At 44.1% G+C, this 19,660-nt stretch overlaps 1 protein-coding gene across 3 annotated transcripts in view; it reads left to right on the forward strand.

Annotated features, from left to right (window-relative positions):
* Positions 1-213: 213 nt before the first annotated feature.
* Positions 214-19,660, forward strand: part of MFSD12 (major facilitator superfamily domain containing 12) — a 153,888-nt gene continuing 134,441 nt past the window's right edge. For 2 of the 3 annotated variants that reach the window (XM_056569647.1, XM_056569638.1), the window contains exon 1: positions 214-901. In XM_056569647.1, coding sequence (XP_056425622.1) covers positions 634-901 — 268 coding nt within the window. In that variant the 5' untranslated portion in view covers positions 214-633. The remainder of the gene's footprint in view (positions 902-19,660) is intronic. The other variant, XM_056569631.1, reaches the window with a different exon arrangement.

Genomic DNA, 19,660 nt, shown 5'->3' on the forward strand with positions numbered 1-19,660 from the left:
TACTTATCCCCTCCTATCCTGTGTGACGTTAGTTTTAGCTGGAGTTCTCCTTTAATGACTTCTGTGGAAAGGTGTATTGTATCAAGTGGTTAAATATCGTTGAGTCACATGATGAGAGAATCACATGACTTGCAATGACAAAAATGCAGAGGAAAAATGGCACAAGAAAAAAAAAATGCCTGTGGTAATACACACTATTTTTTGGGGGAGGGGTGGGAGGCACCATCATGGAGCACACATAAGAGAGACAAATGTGTGTCTGATACCAGACAACCGCAGGCAGCGACTAGCCTCTGTCCAGGAATGGGTTAACCGGGAGAGTCACACGTTAGGATGATGGGCGGGGCTAAGCGGTAACCAGGCTCCGCCTCCAGCGCTCCACATTGGTACATAAACTGCCAATCTCCCAGGCACAGGGCCGTGTTACCACTGACTGGATGGCGGGTCAGGTAGAGGAATTACAACCCGGAATCTGACGCCGCGCAGTGTAGTAAAGCAGCTGGACATGGTCGGCGGGAGGCGGCAGTAGCGGATCCCAGTGTATATATATAGTGAGTGCAGGGGCCGGAGTTGTGGTATCTCCCACCACATGCTGTAGCGTAGTCCCTGACGGTCCTTATTGCAGCTGACAGGATGGCGGACCGGGCAGCCCCCCTGCACCTGTGCCAGAAGCTGAGCTATGCCACCGGCCACTACCTGAACGACCTGTGCGCCTCCATGTGGTTCACATACTTCTTACTCTACTTTCACTCGGTGCTGGGCTTTAGCTCGTTCTACGCCGGGGTCCTCCTGCTGATCGGCCAGGTAGCCGATGGAATCTGTACGCCTCTGGTCGGCTATGAATCGGATGGGCAAGCTGGCATTCGGTCGTATGGACGCAGGAAATCCTGGCATCTAATCGGTAGGTCTGGGGACATCACTCGCTATGGAAGGAAGTTGAGCAATAATCCAGCCTGATGTAAAGCAGTGTGACTGGGTAGAAATTGGGGTCCAAAAGCAAGTGTAGAATGTCCTAGCCGGTGTACATCAGTATCAATGCTGTCCTTAAAGGGGACCTGTCATCAGAAACCATGGCTTTAGCTAGGTCTGGGGGGTCCCCATAATGCCAAGAATATATATAAGTCCAAATAGAGAAGGACTTCAGAGGAAGACTGGATCACCCTGTGCTGATCGGAACCAGAGGAGCACAACAAGTAAACTATTGATCCAGCATCCTGACAGGACGGCTGCAGACAGAACCTATTCCCATTGTTGTGTATGTAACACAACCAACTTTGGTAAGTGGCTGTCCTCCTCCTCCCTGTGGGATAATTGGATTCCCTGCACATGAGCGCCTTCTCCCCTATGTCCTGATTGGGGACCGGCAAAACAAGCTGGTGCTAGGAGCACTGGGAAATAGTCTCCATACACTGCAATGCATTTCGGGGTGGATTTTGGGGTCTGGAGTTTCTGCAGCAGACATTCCATAGTGTGACTGGTGCAGCAGAATCCCATTGGGAACAGGGAGCGGCTATCGCACTGAATTTTTCCAGGTGTAATTCCACTTAGAAAATACATAGTGTGAATGGGCCCTTATTTCATAGTCCTTTCCAGTGTTTAGGTATATTATGGTAATATACCATAAGAGCCCAGGTAAGTCCACCCAATATCCTCCATCAGTTAAATGGGGTATTTGGATGTAAGCAGGCTATGGGCTGATGATAAATAGGACCTGGGATCTTGACACTGGAAGGGACTATGGAGATACATTCTGACAGATAATCCTTATCCAAGTATGCTGCCTACTTTAAAGAGGTATTCCAAGTTAAAAGGACTTATTGGGTATCCCCAGGTTAAGGCTGCATTCACACCACGTTTTGTACATGCGGGTGCTGGATCTGGTGCGGGGAGGGGCAAACCGGGCGCTCCCGTACCCCGGCCGGATCAGCCTGACTCCATTTACTTAAATGATGATCAACCGGACCTAAAACCGTAGTATACTACAGTTTTAGGTCCAGTCTAAAACCACATACGGGTCAAAACTGAGCCGACCGCAGTCACCGTTTGACTCCGGTCAGATCATTTAAGTAAATGGAGTCACGGGCTGATCCGGCACCCGTATGTACAAAACGTGGTGTGAATGCACCCTAAGAGAGGTCAGAACTGGGTCTCTGTTATGAATTAAGTGGTGAGTTGTGATTGTGCACCTCCACTTTATTTATGGAGCTTCTGAATATTGCGTGGTACAACCACTGGCTACATTCGACAGCTCCTATGGGGCGGTGGTACACATTCACTACTCCCTGCTCCATTTATAGTAGGGGATAAGATGTCTGATCGAGGGGGACCCCCGCGATCTTCTTGCTGCACCCGGCGTTCGTTTAGAGAATTGGGTGCACCGCCAGAGGCTCGTGACGTCATGGCCAAGCCCCCCAATGCAAGTCTAAGGGAGCGGGCATGACTAACATCATGCCCCTTCCCATAGACTTGCATTGAGGGGGTCGGGGTCATGGATGTCACGAGCAGGGCGTGATTGTGACGTCATGATTCTCTGCCCCACATCGCCAGGAATCTGGATGTCTGGGGTGCAGCAGCCTAGATCGCGGGGGTCCCCAGCGGTGGGACCCCCACAATCAGACATCTGATAAGATGTGTAGGGGCGGTGTACCCCCTTTAAGGCTGCATGGAAGGCCTAAAATCATATCAGATATATTATTTAATCATATGTTAGGTGTACATCATTTACATTTTTGTCGGTTATTGAAAATTGTTAAAAGGAGCACAAATTAAATTGATCAATGTTTGGTATTCACTTCAGTGGAACAAAGGTGCAATACCACACACAACCTGAAGACTGATGTGGTGCTGTGTTTGGAAGAAATCCGTTGTGATTTTTCTAGTCCTGGATAACCCCTTTTAAAGGGGTTTTCCACCCCTAGACATCTTATCCCCTATCCAAAGGATAGGGGATAAGATGTCAGATCGCTGGGGTCTCGCTGCTGGGGCCCCTGGGATCTACCATGTGGCACCCATCTTTAGAGGCTTCCGGAACAGCTGGAGGTCCTCAGGCGGAGTCCATCTCGACCGCGGGTACTGACGATCGTGACGTCACACTCCGCCCCTCAATGCAAGTCTATTGGAGGGGGCGTGACAGCTGTCACGCCCCTCCCATAGACTTGCATTGAGGGGCGGAGTGTAACGTCACACGGGGGCAGAGTCGAGACGTCACTATCTTCCGTGGTCGAGATGGACTCAGCCTTTGGATAGGGGATAAGATGTCTAAGGGCGGAGTACCCCTTTAAGGTCTTCGGGACTGATGGCGATAGAAGAGTTTTGTACTTGGTTATGGCTAGGTTCACACTGCGTTTTGGCTGTCTTCCACAGGTATCCGTCAGCATCCTGCTAAGAATAGGATACTGTGGCAGACAGCAGCAGGCACCATTCATTTTAGATAGGCTATACACTAGTGGAAGGTGGCCTGAAGGAAATCACTAGTTGAAATCTCTTGTGCCTTTTAAAATGGTGTAAAAACAGCTGAAACGCATTTTGAGTGTAGTCTAACTCTGTCCCATAGACAATGAATGGAGCAGCAGGGTACATGTGACCACCACTTGATTCAGGCTCACAACCCCTGTTCTAGTGGTCAATAAGTACAGTAGCTTAGCTTTGTCACCTTGAACATGATGGTTAGACCTCTACTTTAAACCCTAACCAACCTGTTACATATTACTGTGAAGTCATAATATGTAACGTCAGAAGAAGCAGAAGTGGAAATGTGGTTTTGTAAGAAAGGGGCATGTGACAACTTTGAAATCAGTTATCTGATCACTTATACAACAAGAGGAAGGAGACGTGGCATTAAAATTGTCACACTGGTGTACCGATTAGGAAACAGCTCGTAAACCTTCAGAATCTCTTCAAAGTGTGTAATGCCTCCAACCACTTCCCATCATTCTGACAATACCTTAGTAAAGGACTTCATCAGGACCTGTGAGATATCAAACCTCAAATGCTGGTGTTATATTTAATTATTCCTATTATGTGCTACTGGGTCATTGTAAAGGTTTTATCTGCGGGGAAGTTTACTGGGGCATATTGCCTTATATACTAGAACACTGCCGCTGGTATGTCCCTGACTGTTGTCATTTAGTCCAGTGCTCCCCAACCTTTTTATCCACGCGGACCGGTAAACGTTTGATAATTTTTCCGTGGCCCGCTTGTTTTATATAGACTGCAGCCCCCCCCCCCCTTTATATAGTCTCTATGGGAGAGCTGGAGATACATGAACACTGATAGAGATGCATAGAGCATTCAAACATTTTCTACTAGTAAAGCTGCATTTAACACTGCACATTTCTCATTCCTTTTCAAATCCACTCTTAGTTTTGGCTCAAACTGTAGTGGCAATTCTACAGAAAACTGCCAAGTGGAAACGTAGCCTTAAAGGGGTACTCCGGTGAAAAACATTTTTTTTTTTTTTTTTTTTTTTTTTACTCGTGCCAGAATGTTAAACATTTGTAAATAACTTCCTCTGTAGTATTCAGCAGCTAATAAGTACTGGAAGGATTAAGATGTATTTATTTATTTTTTTAATAGAAGTCATTTACAAATCTGCACCAGTTGATTTAAAAAATAAAAATAAATAAAAAACAAACATGAGTACCCCTTGGAGACCAAGCCCATTTTGACCCTAAGGACCAGAGCATTTTTTGCATTTCTGATCCGTCACTTTAAGCATTAATAACTCTGGGATGCTTGTACTAATGAATTTGATTCCGATATTGTTTTTTTTCGTGACACATTCTAATTTGTTAGTGGTAAATTCTTGTTGATACTTGCATCATTTCTTGGTGACAAATGCCAAAATTTCATGAAAAACTTGAAAACTTTGCATTTTTATAACTTAAGCTGAAGCTCTCTGCTTGTAAGGAAAATAGAAATACCAAATGTTATATTGATTCACATATAGTGTCTACTTCATGTTGACATGTTACTTTTTAAAGACCTTAGAGGACTTTTTTTATTTTATTTTTTTCAATTTTCAAAATCTGAATTTTTCAGGGACGAGTTAAATTTTGAAGTGAATTTTAGGGTCTTTGTTAGAAATACCCCATTTTGAAAACTGCACCCCTCAACGTATTCAGAAAGTGTTAACACTATGTAATGACTCTGTTTATGATTCTATGTACTCTTATTTTCTTCTCAAATATGTTTTAAAGAAAAATTCTTTAATAAAAAAAGTTATAAAAAAAGTTAACACTTTAGGTGTTTCACAGGAATAGAAACAAAGGGGAGGCAAAAATTCAAAATCTTAATTTTTTTTTTTTAACACTAACATGTTCTTGTAGACCCATATTTATTTTTATTTTTACAAGGGGTAAAAGGAGAAAGTCCGCCCCCCCCCCCAAAATATGTAACCAAATTCCTCTTGAGTAAGGAAATACCTCATGTGTATGTGAAGTGATCTGTGGGTGCACTAGAGGGCTCAGAAGGGAAGGAGCGACAATAGGATTTGAGAACAAATTTTGCTGAAATGGTTTTTGGGGGGGCATGTCACATTTAGGAAGCCCCCATGGTGCCAGAACAGCAAAAACCCCACATGGCATACTATTTGGAAAACTAAACCCCTCAAGGAATGTAATAAGGGGTGCAGTGAGTATTTTCACCCCACTGGCATTTGACAGAACTTTGTAACAGTGGGCTGTGCAAATGAAAAATTACATTTTTAATTTTCCCGGTTTCAAAAATCTGTAACCTGTGGGGTGTTAAGGCTCACTATACCCCTTATTACATTCCATGAGGGGTGTGATTTACAAAATGAGGTCACATGTTGGTATTTTGTGTTTGTAACCAGCAGCCACCCCTGTGCAAATCACCAGTTTAGGCCTCAAATGTACATAGTGCGCTCACTCCTGAGCCTTGTTGTGCATCCGCAGAGTATTTTATGCCCACATATGGGGTATTTCTGTACTTGCCTACGCCGCCGGTCCCTGATCCTCGGTCCCTGCGTGAGCCCAGGTAACCGGCATCGGCGGTCCCCCGCCGCATTCATTGCCCACACCTCACTGCCATCTTCCCCTGCTCTGCCCCAACATTCAGGGGCGGGCAGAGCGTGAGAAATAAACGTTCAGCCAATAAACGTTTCAGCAGGCATCCCGTTCTGATTCCCGTCCGGCTAGCGAGGATTGAAATTCCCACGGGCGTACAGGAACTCCCTTGGTCCTGAAGTACTAGGATGCAAGGGCGTATCCATATGCCTGTGGTCCCCAACAGGTTAAGGTTACGGTTAGGGTATTTGCTGCTTTGTATTTTCCTTCCCATTGAGGTCAATGGAGAGCAAAATCAGCTGCAGAAAATATGCAGCAAAATGGCATGTTACCCTACCCTAAGTATTTTAATCCAGGGATGAATCAACAAACAATCCTTTTGCAGTAAAATACTGCTCTAATAAAGTGCTTTTTATACACCATTTTTGTCATCCATTATAGTTTCTTGGACACTGGACATGCATGTACACACTAGTCCTGCTTTATGAAGTGTGCTTCATACCCAGTGGGCCCCGGTTGCTAGGAGTAGCCAGGACCCACATCTTATGCAGTTGCAACATATGCCAACATTCTAACTTAGTCTGTCTTGTATTGGTAATCCAAAGTGCTCGACCTTAGTTTAGACCTCTTGATTGTCCCTCATGTCATAAGTGACAAATTCTTTCTATTTTATAACTTGCGTTACATTTACATAGAGTAATATGTGGTTAAGAGTGTGCGCCGTGAGACGTCATTTTACCAATTCTAGTCTATGGGTACAAGTGATCATATTTGAATTAGAATGTGTACACTCGACAAAATCCTGATGTGAAAACAGATACTTTCCTTAAATTGCTGTCAGTTTGTACTTTTGTAGTGATCTTTATAGTTTTAATTAAACAAACATTGCCCATGTTGGTTGTATGCTTGTTCTGTAGATTCCCGGACTGACCTGACAAGTACCTTCCTGTTGCATATCTAACTGGGACATTGCTGCTTTTGCAGAATAGCGCGAGGTTTTCCTCCTTCTTTCCCTTCCCCCCCCCCCTTTTTTTTGTCCATGCTAGACTTCTGTAATAAACAATATCACCATCTGATAGATCCCTTGTTTAAGAGGTGTTTGAATTTGGCAACAAAGGCGGGTGGTTAGAACTGTAGAATCACTTTACTATAGTGTGTTTTTTTTTTTTTACAAAACACACAGGAGATATTGTGTACTGTTTTTTTTTATTTTTTATATTTAACAATTTGTGTAATCTTGAGTTGTGGAAGTAGTGTAACTCAGTGCTACACTGTTTATGCACTTCCCATTAAAGTCAACGGGAGTTACACGCATTGTATAAAACAGCTGGCTCAGCTTCCTGACCACCCCATCATCTGCAAGCTGACCTGGAAGGGGCCCAGATTCCTTGTTCTCTGATGGAAATACCTCCTTCAATAATGCAAAACAAACGGGGTGGTTTGTATTTTTCATCTGTAGTTTCTAAAACTGTGGAACCTACATGCAGGACATATGGAATCCTCTTCTGTATTTAGAACTTACTCCTGGATGTAAAGTAATGACCTAAAATGCACCATTTGTAAGGCTTGATTGCTAGAATTTGAACAAAAATGCATTAATGGGTACATAAACAAACATACATACCTGAAGACTCCAGTGCTTATTTTGATCCTGGAGGTTTTTCGTTGTATGTTGTTCGATCATGACTGCAGGGAATGACATCTTGAGTCTACATGCGATTTCCAAAGTTGTAGTTGGTTGTCCAACCACTGTCGGTAAGTGCTGATTGATTGACTTAGTGCTCACCTGTGTACCAAGGATATTACACCAAGGAGTGATACTAAGCCGATGTTGGCATCTTGGCTCTAAGGTTGCCTCCAATGAGTAGGTCTCTGGTTTGAAATGTAGCTTTACCCTCTGTTGTACATAAGTAATACAGTAAAATGAAGATTTGATGGCTGACCAGAATGGAGAGATTTCTCAGGCTGCTATATAATAAATAAATATATATATATATATCTTTAAGGGTACGTACGCAGACTTAATGCACAGGATTTTCTGCTGCAGATTTCAATGTAAACTACAGTAAGTCACGTGTGGTGTAGGTGTGCAACATTAATGTAATATCCCTTGATGTCTGGAGCTCCGTGACTTCCAGCTCCCTTGGCCTTGCACAATATGCTCGCTTTCAGTCTCTATTTCTTACCCGCCCATATGAAGGTGGAAAGATGAGTTTGAGCTTTAAGGAAGAAAGAGGGTGGGAGAGTTCTAAATAGATATAGATACTTTGGGAGGAGGAACATCTTAAAGGTAGCGATCCTACCCACCCACTAGGTATCCGCCTGTTGAGATTTGCCATGTCATTCTCAATTGTTGTGAGCAAAGGTTTGTAATTTTCTGAGTATAATTTTTTTTTTTTGAGGGAATGCCAATCTAATCCCCAAATACTGCAAAGAGCAGGGCTGCCAATCAAATTGGTAAGTATGTTTCAAGGAAAGTAGAAGGGATGGGGAAAGGTTTATGGGGAGTGCTTGTGTTTAGTGCTACTAGGAGAGGTTACCGAAAGAAGAGATGGCTTCTAGTACTGCTGGGAGTGATATGCTCGGATTAGTCAATGATAGGATAACATCATCAGCGTATAATGTATGAGTGTTATCTCAAAGAACAACCCCAGATATAAGAGGGTTGGACCTTATAGCATATGCCAAGGATTCAATTGCAAGAATGTAAATGAGAGGGGACCGAGGGCAACCCTGTCTATAACCATTGGATATGTCGAAAGATTCCGACATGGCCCCATTGGCCATAACTCTAGCTGATGGCTGTGTGTATAGTGGGTGCAAGGCAGAATAAAAAGGGCCTGTGAAACCCAACCTGGATAATACCGAGAAGGCATACGACCACCTTAGGGGATCGAACGCCTTCTCGGCGTCCAATGCCATTATCAGTGCCAGGGTGCGTGTATGTTCTAGGTTTGAAAAGATGTTCAACAAACGTCTCGTGTTATCCGACGCCTGCCGGCTGGCTAGAAAGCCGGATTGATCCATATGGGACAACCCCCCGCTATTTGTCGCTAATAATTTGGCAAATATCTTAATGTCCTTGTTTAATAGGGAAATGGGGCGAAAATTTTGTGGGACATTGTTTGGCTTACCAGGCTTAGGGAGGGTTGTTATGGTGGACTCTAGATTTTCCTTTACAGAAATCTCTAAGGAAAGGGGATAATATGTCACTGAAAGATTTATAATCTGAATTAATGAACCCGTCTGGGCCAGAGGCTTTATCCTTAGGTAGGGAGCGAATGACCTGGGAAACCTTCTCTACAGAGATGGGGGTATTTAGTAGTTGTAACTGGGATGGTGAAGGGGAGGGATAATCTGTCTAAGTATGCAGAAATGGATGTGGTCAAATCGGGTGGAGTAGGGACTGTTTTTTATTCTATATTATACAGGGCATGGTAAAAAACTTTAAAACCATTTGCTATTTCTTTGGGGGTATAAAGTTTGTCACCAGTGACCGGATGTACCAAATATGGAATACATGATTGCTATTTTTTTTTTTTTTTTTTTTATCTTCGAGCTAAAAGTTTGCCTGCCTTATCATTTTGTGAGTTGTACTGGGCTTGCAATTTACAGTATGCTTTATCATAAGATGGCAATTATAAGCATCTCAGATCCCTTCTAAGTGTGGATACCGCCAACGCTGACTCTGCAGACGGGGTTTGTTGGTTAGGGAGCTCAGCAGAAAAAACTTGAGACAATGTGGAGTCAAGCATTTTTATTTATTATTTTTTTTCCTTTTTGTTTAAAAAAATAAAAAATAAAAAATGCAGCTACCACGGGCAACCGCCTTATGGCAATTCCATATGGTCATAGGATCTGAGACTGAATCTTTATTGTGCCTAAAATATTTGGATATATCATGTTTCAGGGGGTTGCTGTTTGGGGGTTGGACCAGATGTATGGATTGCTGCGCCATGAGTAACATGTTGGGGAGGATATTTCATCCTGCAAGTGTAGGGTAATGGCCGCATGATCAGACCAGGTGATGGTCTCTCTGGTGGTTGTATTTTTTTGAAAGTAACTGCCTGTCCACTATAAACATGTCAAGACGAGAGTACATGTTGTGAACACACGATAGGAAAGTCTATTCTCTGTGCCATGCTGCACTTGCCATTTGTCATAAAGGTCCTCCTCCCAAAGTGAAGTAGATAGAAAAGCAGAATGACGAGTAAGTGAGGAAGAATCAATAGACGGGTTTGTCACAACATTGTAGTCACCACATATTAGCAAGGGGCCCCAATTAGGTTTGCAAGCTAGGTTAAGTAAATTTTTTTTTTTTTTTAAAGCAACAAAGCTGTCCCCTATTAGGTGCGTACAAGGCCACAATGGTGAGACGTGCAGCATTAATGGTACAATGTAAGATTACATACCTCCCCTGGTCGTCTGATACGAGTTCCTGGAGAGTGAAGGCGATGGTATTTTTCACTGCTACCATAACACCTCTGGCCTTTGAACTGTAGTGGGAATGGAAAATGTTAGAATAGGAAGGATGATGTATTTTGTGAGCATCTCTGGAGAGCAGATGCGTTTCCTGAGCGCAAAAAAATGGCGCAACCCAGTTTCCGCGCCTCCCTCCACAGAGGAGATCGTTTGAGGGGCATCTAGCGAGTTTCACTACCATAATACATAATTAGAAATCAAAATATTTGACATGCTTAATCTGTAAACATCTGGACGGAACACACCTCCCAGCCAGCGTGTGCCCGTCCCTCAGGAGAGTACCTAGCACCAAAGATACAGGTGATGTGATAAAGCTACATGAACCAAAAAACATAATAAAACAAGAAACATAAATCATCTGAATATGCTTAGAACTAGGATGACCCTCAACCAGAGGGGTCGTCCAAGGGTGTGTGGGGGTTAGAGTCCACGCTGAAGCCATGGGTATTGGACACAACACCGGAGCCCATGGTTAAACCTGTCAAAAGAGAAATAAAGAAAGCAACCATTCTCAGAACCGTCATGCAGTGGACCAATCTTTGGCTATTGGAGCCTGACCCATAGCACGTTGAGGCTTGGGGTCAAGAGCAGGAGAAATGTTCCAGTCCCTCCTCAAGGGAATGTATGATTTGCATAGTCATCCTTCCTGATAAGTAGGCGTACAGGGAATCACCATCTATAGGCTATTTTCGCTGAGTGCAGAGCCGCTGACACAGATGTCAAGGCACGTCTAGATTGAAGTGTAGCTGCTAAGTCGGCATACACTGATACATGGTGAAATGGCGCAGGAAGACGTGTTTTTTTTTTTTTTTTTTGGCAGTTTCCATGAGGCGCTCTTTGACAGTGTAGAAGTGAACAAGGGCTAAGATGACACGTGGTATGGTGTCTTCCAGATGTTTGGGCCCTGTCCACTTCAAGCTCTTGAGGGGAGCAATCTGGAAGAGCTGTTTGTAGCAATGTACGGACATAGGTAGGAATATCAGCAGGAGCGACCTTTTCAGGGACCCCTCTCAATTTTGTTACTGTGGCGGCTCCTATCTTCGAGGTCCACCACTTTAGATTTAAGCGCAAGAATGTCCTCTTCCATGGTATTATGAGTCTATTAAATTGTGTGAATTGGCAAATTCACCAAACTTCGTCTCCACATGGTCTATGAGGTCACCTAATGAATCAATGGCAGTCTGCATAGGTTTAACCAGTTTGTACATGTCTGCCAAAAAGGTTTTGCACAATATAGATAGCATGTCTCTCATAGATGTGTCCGTGAGGGTCTGATTCTTGACTTGTATAGCTGAAAAGGGGTCATCCCTTGTATCAATGCTGGGGTTGTGAAGGCTCCTTAGAGCTGTAGCCTCACGGTAGCTGGTAGGGGATGAATCAGCAGAGCGCGCCCCTGGAGTGGCAAGATGGGGCCTAGTAGCTGCGGTAGAGGGCTCACCTTTGGAGCAGCTGCTGCTTCCGTCTAAGGGGGTCCCCTCTGCCTGTGTGCTGCTGCCTGCCGTGTGGAGAGGAGTCCCGGGATCGTGGAGAGGACTCATGATGCAGCGCTGGATCAGAGGAAAATCTCCTCAGCCGAGGAGAGATGGAAGGTGCATTCTTTGTGAGGGGTGGGAGATCGCGGTGAAAGCACAGCGCCGGCGCCATCTTGCCTTGCTGCGGAGCGGGGAGTAAAGCTGAATTTCTTCAGCAAGTCAGCTCTCCCTTGCTTTCTCCTCCTGGTAGGCATGTCAGGGAGCTGTAAAGGTCCGGAGGGTGTCTTTTTTTAGGATGGCAGAGTTGCTTTAACAGTGGCTATGCTGGGCTCGGGAGCGGAGCTCACTCAGTGTGCGACCATACACCACGGCTGCCAGGCCACGCCCCCATTTCAATGTAAACTAAAGGACTGAGCACAGCTTCTAATCGGCCGTTACAAATTCTGCACCCGATCCTGTATGTGTGAACATACCCTAAGTGTACATTCGCACTTATCTTACTTGCTGCAGGAAATCTCATAGCTTGTCACACTCATCAGTGAGGGACTCCACATCCATACACTGCTGTGAGTGCAAATTTAATGAACAAAAACTTATCACCTATGTACCATAAAGTGGATTTTTTTTCCCCCTCCTTTCTCTCTCTCCAGACCAGGGAAGCAAGCTTCCATGGGGGCTAAATATTCTCCTTCATTTGAAAAAATGTTTTATTGGGAAAAACAGTATATTTTAACTTCAATAACTTTTTTGAGATCTATTGGATAGGTCGGTTTATAGACAAGCTGCTGATGATTTGGAAGGGGAGTGAGTCATGGTTTTTGCAATTTGTGGAATATATTGGGAACTATCTCAACCTTGGTTTCACTTCATACAGGTTCTTCTCAAAAAAATTAGCATATTGTGCTAAAGTTCATTATTTTCCGTAATGATAAAAATTAAACTTTAATATATTAGATTCATTGCACACCAACTGAAATATTTGAGGTCTTTTATTGTCTTAATACTGATGCTTTCGGCATACAGCTCATGAAAACCCAAAATTCCTATCTCAAAAAATTTAGCATATCATGAAAAGGTGCTCTAAACGAGCTTTTAACCTAATCCTCTGAATCAACTAACTCTAAACACCTGCAAAAGATGCCTGAGGCTTTTAAATACTCCCAGCCTGGTTAATTACTCAAAACCGCAATCATGGGTAAGACTGCCGACCTGCCTGCTGTCCAGAAGGCCATCATTGACGCCCTCAAGCAAGAGGGTGAGACACGAGAAATTCCTGAACAATTAAGCTGTTCCCAGAGTGCTGTATCAAGGCACCTCAATGGGAAGGAAAAAATGTGGCAGAAAACGCTCCACAACGAGAAGAGGTGACTGGACCCTGAGAAAGATTGTGGAGAAGGACCGATTCCAGACCTTGGGGGACCTGCGGAAGCAGTGGACTGAGTCTGGAGTAGAAACATCCAGAGCCACCGTGCACAGGCGTGTGCAGGGAATGGGCTACAGGTGCCGCATCCCCCAGGCCAAAGCACTTTTGAACCAGAAACATGCCATGTCAGCTGCTGGTGTTGGCCCACTGTGTTTTATAAAGGGCAGGGTCAATGCAGCTAACTCAGGAGATTTTGGAGCACTTAATCTCCATAAAGCTTTTCAGCAGATTGAAGCATGAAGATTTCATTTTTCAGCACGAGCTGGCACCTGCTCACAGTGCCAAAACCACTGGTAAATGGTTTAGTGACCATGGGATTACTGTGCTCAATTGGCCTGCCAACTCTCCTGACCTGAACCCCATAGAGAATCTGTGGGATATTGTGAAGAGAAAGTTGAGACGCAAGACCCAACACTCTGGATGAGCTTAAGGCCTCTATCTAAGCATCCTGGGCCTCCATAACACCTCAGCAGTGCCACAGGCTGATTGCCTCCATGCCACGCCGCATTGAAGCAGTCATTTCTGCAAAAGGATTCCCGACCAAGTATTGAGTGCATAACTGAACATGATGATTTGAAGGTTGACTTTTTTTTATATTTAATTTTTTTTTGTATTTTTTTTTTTTTTTTTTTTTTTCTTATTGGTCGGATGAAATATAATTTTTTGAGATAGGAATTTGGGGTTTTCAGGAGCTGTATGCCAAAATCATAATCAGTATTCAAACAAAAGACCTGAAATATTTCAGTTGGTGTGCAATGAATCTAAAATATAAAAGTTTAATTTTTATCATTACATTATGGAAAATAATGAACTTTAGCACAATATGCTAATTTTTTTTTTAGAAGATCCTGTGTTTTAGCAAAGCATCTATCAATTTTTTGGGATATTACCTTGTCCAATAGGGAAACCATGATTTGAGATCGTGCCTTTTTGAAAAGAAACCGCTACCAATTCAACCCTTCTGGCATCCTCAGGTCATCCCCGATAACGTAATACGCAATATTCTATTTGGAGAAATGTGCAGAACTAAGACTGCACTTTAAAAACTTTCTGACCGGCTCAGTAAAAGAGGCTATTCGGATAACCTTCTGAAGGATGCAGTTTGTAAAGTGGAAAATGGATAGCAGAGGTGTGGGAATTTAATACAAAAAAAATACTTGTCCACGGGACTAAAATGGAGCAAAATCTACTTGTCCCTCATGACGATCCACTTGTCCAGGCCAATTTTTGCTTTTAAAGGGGTATTCCAGGCAAAACATATACATATATGTATATGTTTTGCCTGGAATACCCCTTTAAAAGCAAAAATTGGCCCAGACAAGTAGATTTATAAAAAAAAATAAAAGTTTTGGCCTGGAATACCCCTTTTTTTAAACTTTTATTTTAATTTTTTATTAAATTTCAGACTGCAGCTGGGACACAGACAAGCTCACCACTGATCCCTGCCTGTCAGGAGCTAGAGATGGGCAGTATGACCAAAAATGTGTATCACAGTATTTAACGGTATTTGGGGGGGGGGGGGGGGGCTTGTTAAAGTGTCAGAACATCAGGGTTTTCCGAACCAGTGTGCCTCCAGCTGTAGCAAAACTACAACTCCCAGCATGCCTGGACAGCCTGCGGATGTCTGGGCATGCTGGGAGTTGTAGTTTTGCTACAGCTGGAGGCACACTGGTTGGGGAAACAGCGTTGTACTGTATACTCCCCCACTGCTGTTAATCACAGCTCTGCACTACAGAGGATGAGAAGTCAGGGCAGCGAAAATCTCTCCATTCACCCCATCCTGCCCCTCTTTCCATTCACCCCCCCCCCCTGCACCCATTAACTCCCCTACACCCAATAACCCCATCCTGTCCCTCATTCCATTAACCCCCCCCCCCCCCTCCTCCTCACCTGTGTGCTGATGCGGCTGCTGGGAAGTGCCCCTGTGATCAGTGCAGTAACGTGGCGCTTCCCTCCCGGACACAGGATCCTCTCTGGCGGAAGCGTTCAGCGCAGAATGCTGACCCTTCCGCCAAGAGGGAATTTGAAATTTTGATCTTAAGTGCCCACTCCGCTATTATGCGCCACGGCCACTTTAGAACAGTGAGCAGCAGCGGCGCAGCAGCGCCGCCGCTCTTTCAGGGGTGGCTGGGGGGGGGGGGGGGTTGACCCAGCTGTCGTGGTCCATGTGGGAACCAACGACAGAATAGATGGAGGTCCTTGAAGAATAATTATAAGGAACTAGGTGCCAAGCTGAAGGGAAGGACCTCTAAGGTTGTGTTCTCTGGAATACTTCCTGTGCCAATGCGCATCGCAGGAAAGACAGCAGGAGCTTAGGGAGTTAAATGCATGGCTTAAGTCGTGGTGTGAGGGGGAAGGGTTTGGGTTTTTAGAGCACTGGGCTGACTTTTCATTGGGGTACAAACTCTATTCTACGGATAATTTGCACCTGAATGGAAGGGGGTCCGCTGTGCTGGGGGAGAGAATCCTGTAAGGGGTGGCTAAGTATTTAAACTAGGTGAGTGGGGGGGGGGGGGGGAGGATAATAAAGCAAAGAAAGCAGACAGTTGGATGGATAGGTTAGAGAGGGGTCAGGACATAATGGTGGGTGGAGAGGAGTCCTGTGGGGGGAGGTTAAGAGCAGTGGATAAGGAGATCCATGGGTTACAAACCAGCCGTAAAAATAAATGTAGCCTGAAAAAATTGTAATCCCAATTAAAAAAATCCCATTAGCCCCAATAACTTAAATAGTACAATTAGCCCTTATAACTCAAATAATAACATTAACCCCAATAACTCTAAAAATCCCATTAGTGAGACTATGTGTGTAAAACTTAATGGAAATGTAAAGTGTATGTTCACAAATGCCAGAAGCCTAGCAAATAAAATGGGGGAGCTTGAGGCCTTGATACTGGAGGAACATATTGATATAGTTGGGGTCACTGAGACATGGCTGGACTCCTCACATGACTGGGCCGTTAATCTGCAGGGGTTTACATTGTTTCGCAAGGATAGAATGAACAGAAAAGGTGGTGGAGTCTGTCTATGTAAGAAGTGGTATGAAAGTCAGTGTGAACGATGTCATAGTGTGTGATTCTGAGGAGGCTGAATCACTGTGGGTAGAATTACAAAAGGAGGGAAATGCTGAAAAAATTATATTTGGTGTAATCTACAGACCCCCTAATATCACTGAAGAGATAGAAGGTCGACTGTATAAACAGAGGGCCGCCCGGGCAGGTACAGTGGTAATAATGGGAGATTTTAACTATCCAGATAGATTGGGGCCGGGGGCTGGCTAAAACTACAAAGGGGAGAAAATTCTTAAATTTATTGCAGGATAATTTTATGGGCCAGTTTGTGGAGGATCCAACAAGAAGTGATGCCTTGTTGGATCTGCTAATTTCCAACAACGCAGAGCTGGTTGGTAATGTAACTGTGCGGGAAAACCTTGGTAATAGCGACCACAATATAGTTACTGGTTTGAACTGGCTTAATGTAGAGAAGGTACAAGGTAAGTAAAGTAAATGTAAGCAAATCTCCAGGGCCGGATGGACTACACCCAAGAGTTCTTAGAGAGGTAAGTTCAGTAATATCTGTACCCTTGTTCATGATATTTATAGATTCTCTGGTGTCTGGTATTGTGCCAAGGGACTGGCGCAAGGCTAATGTGGTGCCAATCTTCAAGAAGGGCTCTAGGTCTTCGCCAGGCAATTATAGACCGGTAAGTCTAACGTGCATTGTGGGTAAATTGTTTGAAGGACTTATAAGGGATTACATACAGGAATACATAGGGGATAATTGTATTATAAGTGATAGCCAGCATGCGTTTACTAAGGATAGAAGTTGTCAAACCAATCTTATTTGCTTTTATGAAGAGGTGAGTAGAAGCCTTGACAGAGGAATGGCTGTGGATATAGTGTTTCTGGATTTTGCCAAAGCGTTTGATACTGTCCCTCATAGACGTCTGACAGGTAAGTTAAGGTCCTTGGGCTTGGAAACTTTAGTTTGTAACTGGATTGAACACTGGCTCATGGATCGTACCCAGAGAGTGGTGGTCAATGATTCGTACTCTGATTGGTCCCCGGTAATTAGTGGTGTACCCCAAGGTTCAGTACTGGGACCGCTGTTGTGTTATTTATCAATGATATAGAGGATGGTATTAACAGCTCTGTTTCTATCTTTGCAGATGACACCAAGCTTTGTAGCACGGTACAGTCTATAGAATATGTGCATAAGTTACAAGATGACTTGGATAGACTAAGTGTCTGGGCAACCACTTGGCAAATGAGGTTCAATGTGGATAAATGTAAAGTTATGCATCTGGGTACTAATAACCTGCATGCATCGTATGTCTTAGGGGGGATTAAACTGGCAGAGTCACTGGTAGAGAAGGATCTGGGTGTACTTGTAGATCAGACTACAGAATAGCATGCAATGTCAGGCTGCTGCTTCCAAAGCCGGCAGGATATTGTCATGTATCAAAAGAGGCATGGACTCAAGGGACAGGGACATAATACTCCCCCTTTATAAAGCATTGGTACGGCCTCACCTGGAATATGCTGTTCAGTTTTGGTCACCTGTCCATAAAAGGGACACTGTGGAGCTGGAAAGGGTGCAGAGACGCGCGACTAAACTAATATGGGGCATGGAACATCTTAGCTATGAGGAGCGATTAAAGGAGTTTTGAGAAGAGACTTTTAAGGGGGATATGATAAACGTATAGAAGTATAGAAGTATATAAATGGCCCATACAAAAAATATGGAGGAAAAACTGTTCCAGGTTAAACCCCCCCCCCCCCCCGCCCAAAGGACGAGGGGGCACTCCCTCCGTCTGGAGAAGCAAAGGTTTAGTCTAAAGGGGCGACACTCCTTCTTTACCGTGAGGACTGAATTTATGGAACGGTCTACCTCAGGAACTGGTCACAGCAGGAACAATTAACAGCTTTAAAACAGGGTTAGATACATTCCTGGAACAAAATAACATTAATGCTTATGCAGAATTATAAAACTACATCACTTTCCCTTATCCCCTTACACCCTTCACTTCAATTCCCTGGTTGGACTTGATGGACGTATGTCTTTTTTTTCAACCATACTAACTATGTATCACGTACTGAAAATGATGTAAATGTAAAAAAATTACCAAACCACAGAATTGCTATTTTTATAATATCCCAGAAAAAAAGTTAAAAGCGATGGTCAGATCAATACCAAAATGGTACCAATACAAAAAACTTAAAGCCTAAAGTACCAACATAACAAACCAGCTCAAGGACAAGGTAAATGGCGTAGAAAAGAACCACCAAACTTGCAAAATTATCTTTTACTATTTCAATTTCACTTCACCAATTTTGTTTCAGAGAATGTTATGGAACAACTTAAAAGGTACCATTATAGTAGTTATAGGGCAAGGAGGAGTGTAAAAGCGAAAATTGCCCAGGACAAGTGGCTCATCATGAGGGACAAGTAGATTTTGCTCCATTTTAGTCCTGTGGACATGTGTGGGTTTATTTATTTATTTTTTGTTACATTTCCACACCCCTGAGTTATCTAATGTGCGTCAGTCAACGATTAAGCATCGGCTGGTGCAAAACGCATCAGACTTGCCTTTCTGTATGTAACTTCTGTCAAGATTTCAATAAAGCAAGCACCGCCTTTAACCCCTTAACGACGCAGGACGTATATTTACGTCCTGCGCCAGCTCCTGCGGGATGGCGCCGCGATCCCGCATCATATCGCGTCGGTCCCGGCGCTCATCAACGGCCGGGACCCGCGGCTAATACCACACATCGCCGATCGCGGTGATGTGTGGTATTAACCCTTTAGAAGCGGCGGTCAAAGCTGACCGCCGCTTTGAAAGTGACCCGGCTGCTCAGTCGGGCTGTTCGGGACCGCCGCGGTGAAATCGTGGCGCCCTGAACAGCTGACCGGACACCGGGAGGGCCCTTACCTGCCTCCTCGGTGTCCGATCGGTGAATGACTGCTCCGTGCCTGAGATCCAGGCAGGAGCAGTCAAACGCCGATAACACTGATCACAGGCATGTTAATACACGCCTGTGATCTGTGTAAAAGATCAGTGTGTGCAGTGTTATAGGTCCCTATGGGACCTATAACACTGCAAAAAAAAATGTAAAAAAAAAGTGTTAAAGTTTGAATCACCCCCCTTTCCCATAAAAAAAATAAGTGTAAAAAAAATAAACGTGGTATCGCCGCGTGCGTAAATGTCCGAACTATAAAAATATATCATTAATCCGCACGGTCAATGGCATACGCGCAAA

This window comes from Hyla sarda, chromosome 1, assembly GCF_029499605.1.
Source record: "Hyla sarda isolate aHylSar1 chromosome 1, aHylSar1.hap1, whole genome shotgun sequence".
Classification (NCBI taxonomy): Eukaryota; Metazoa; Chordata; class Amphibia; order Anura; family Hylidae; genus Hyla; species Hyla sarda.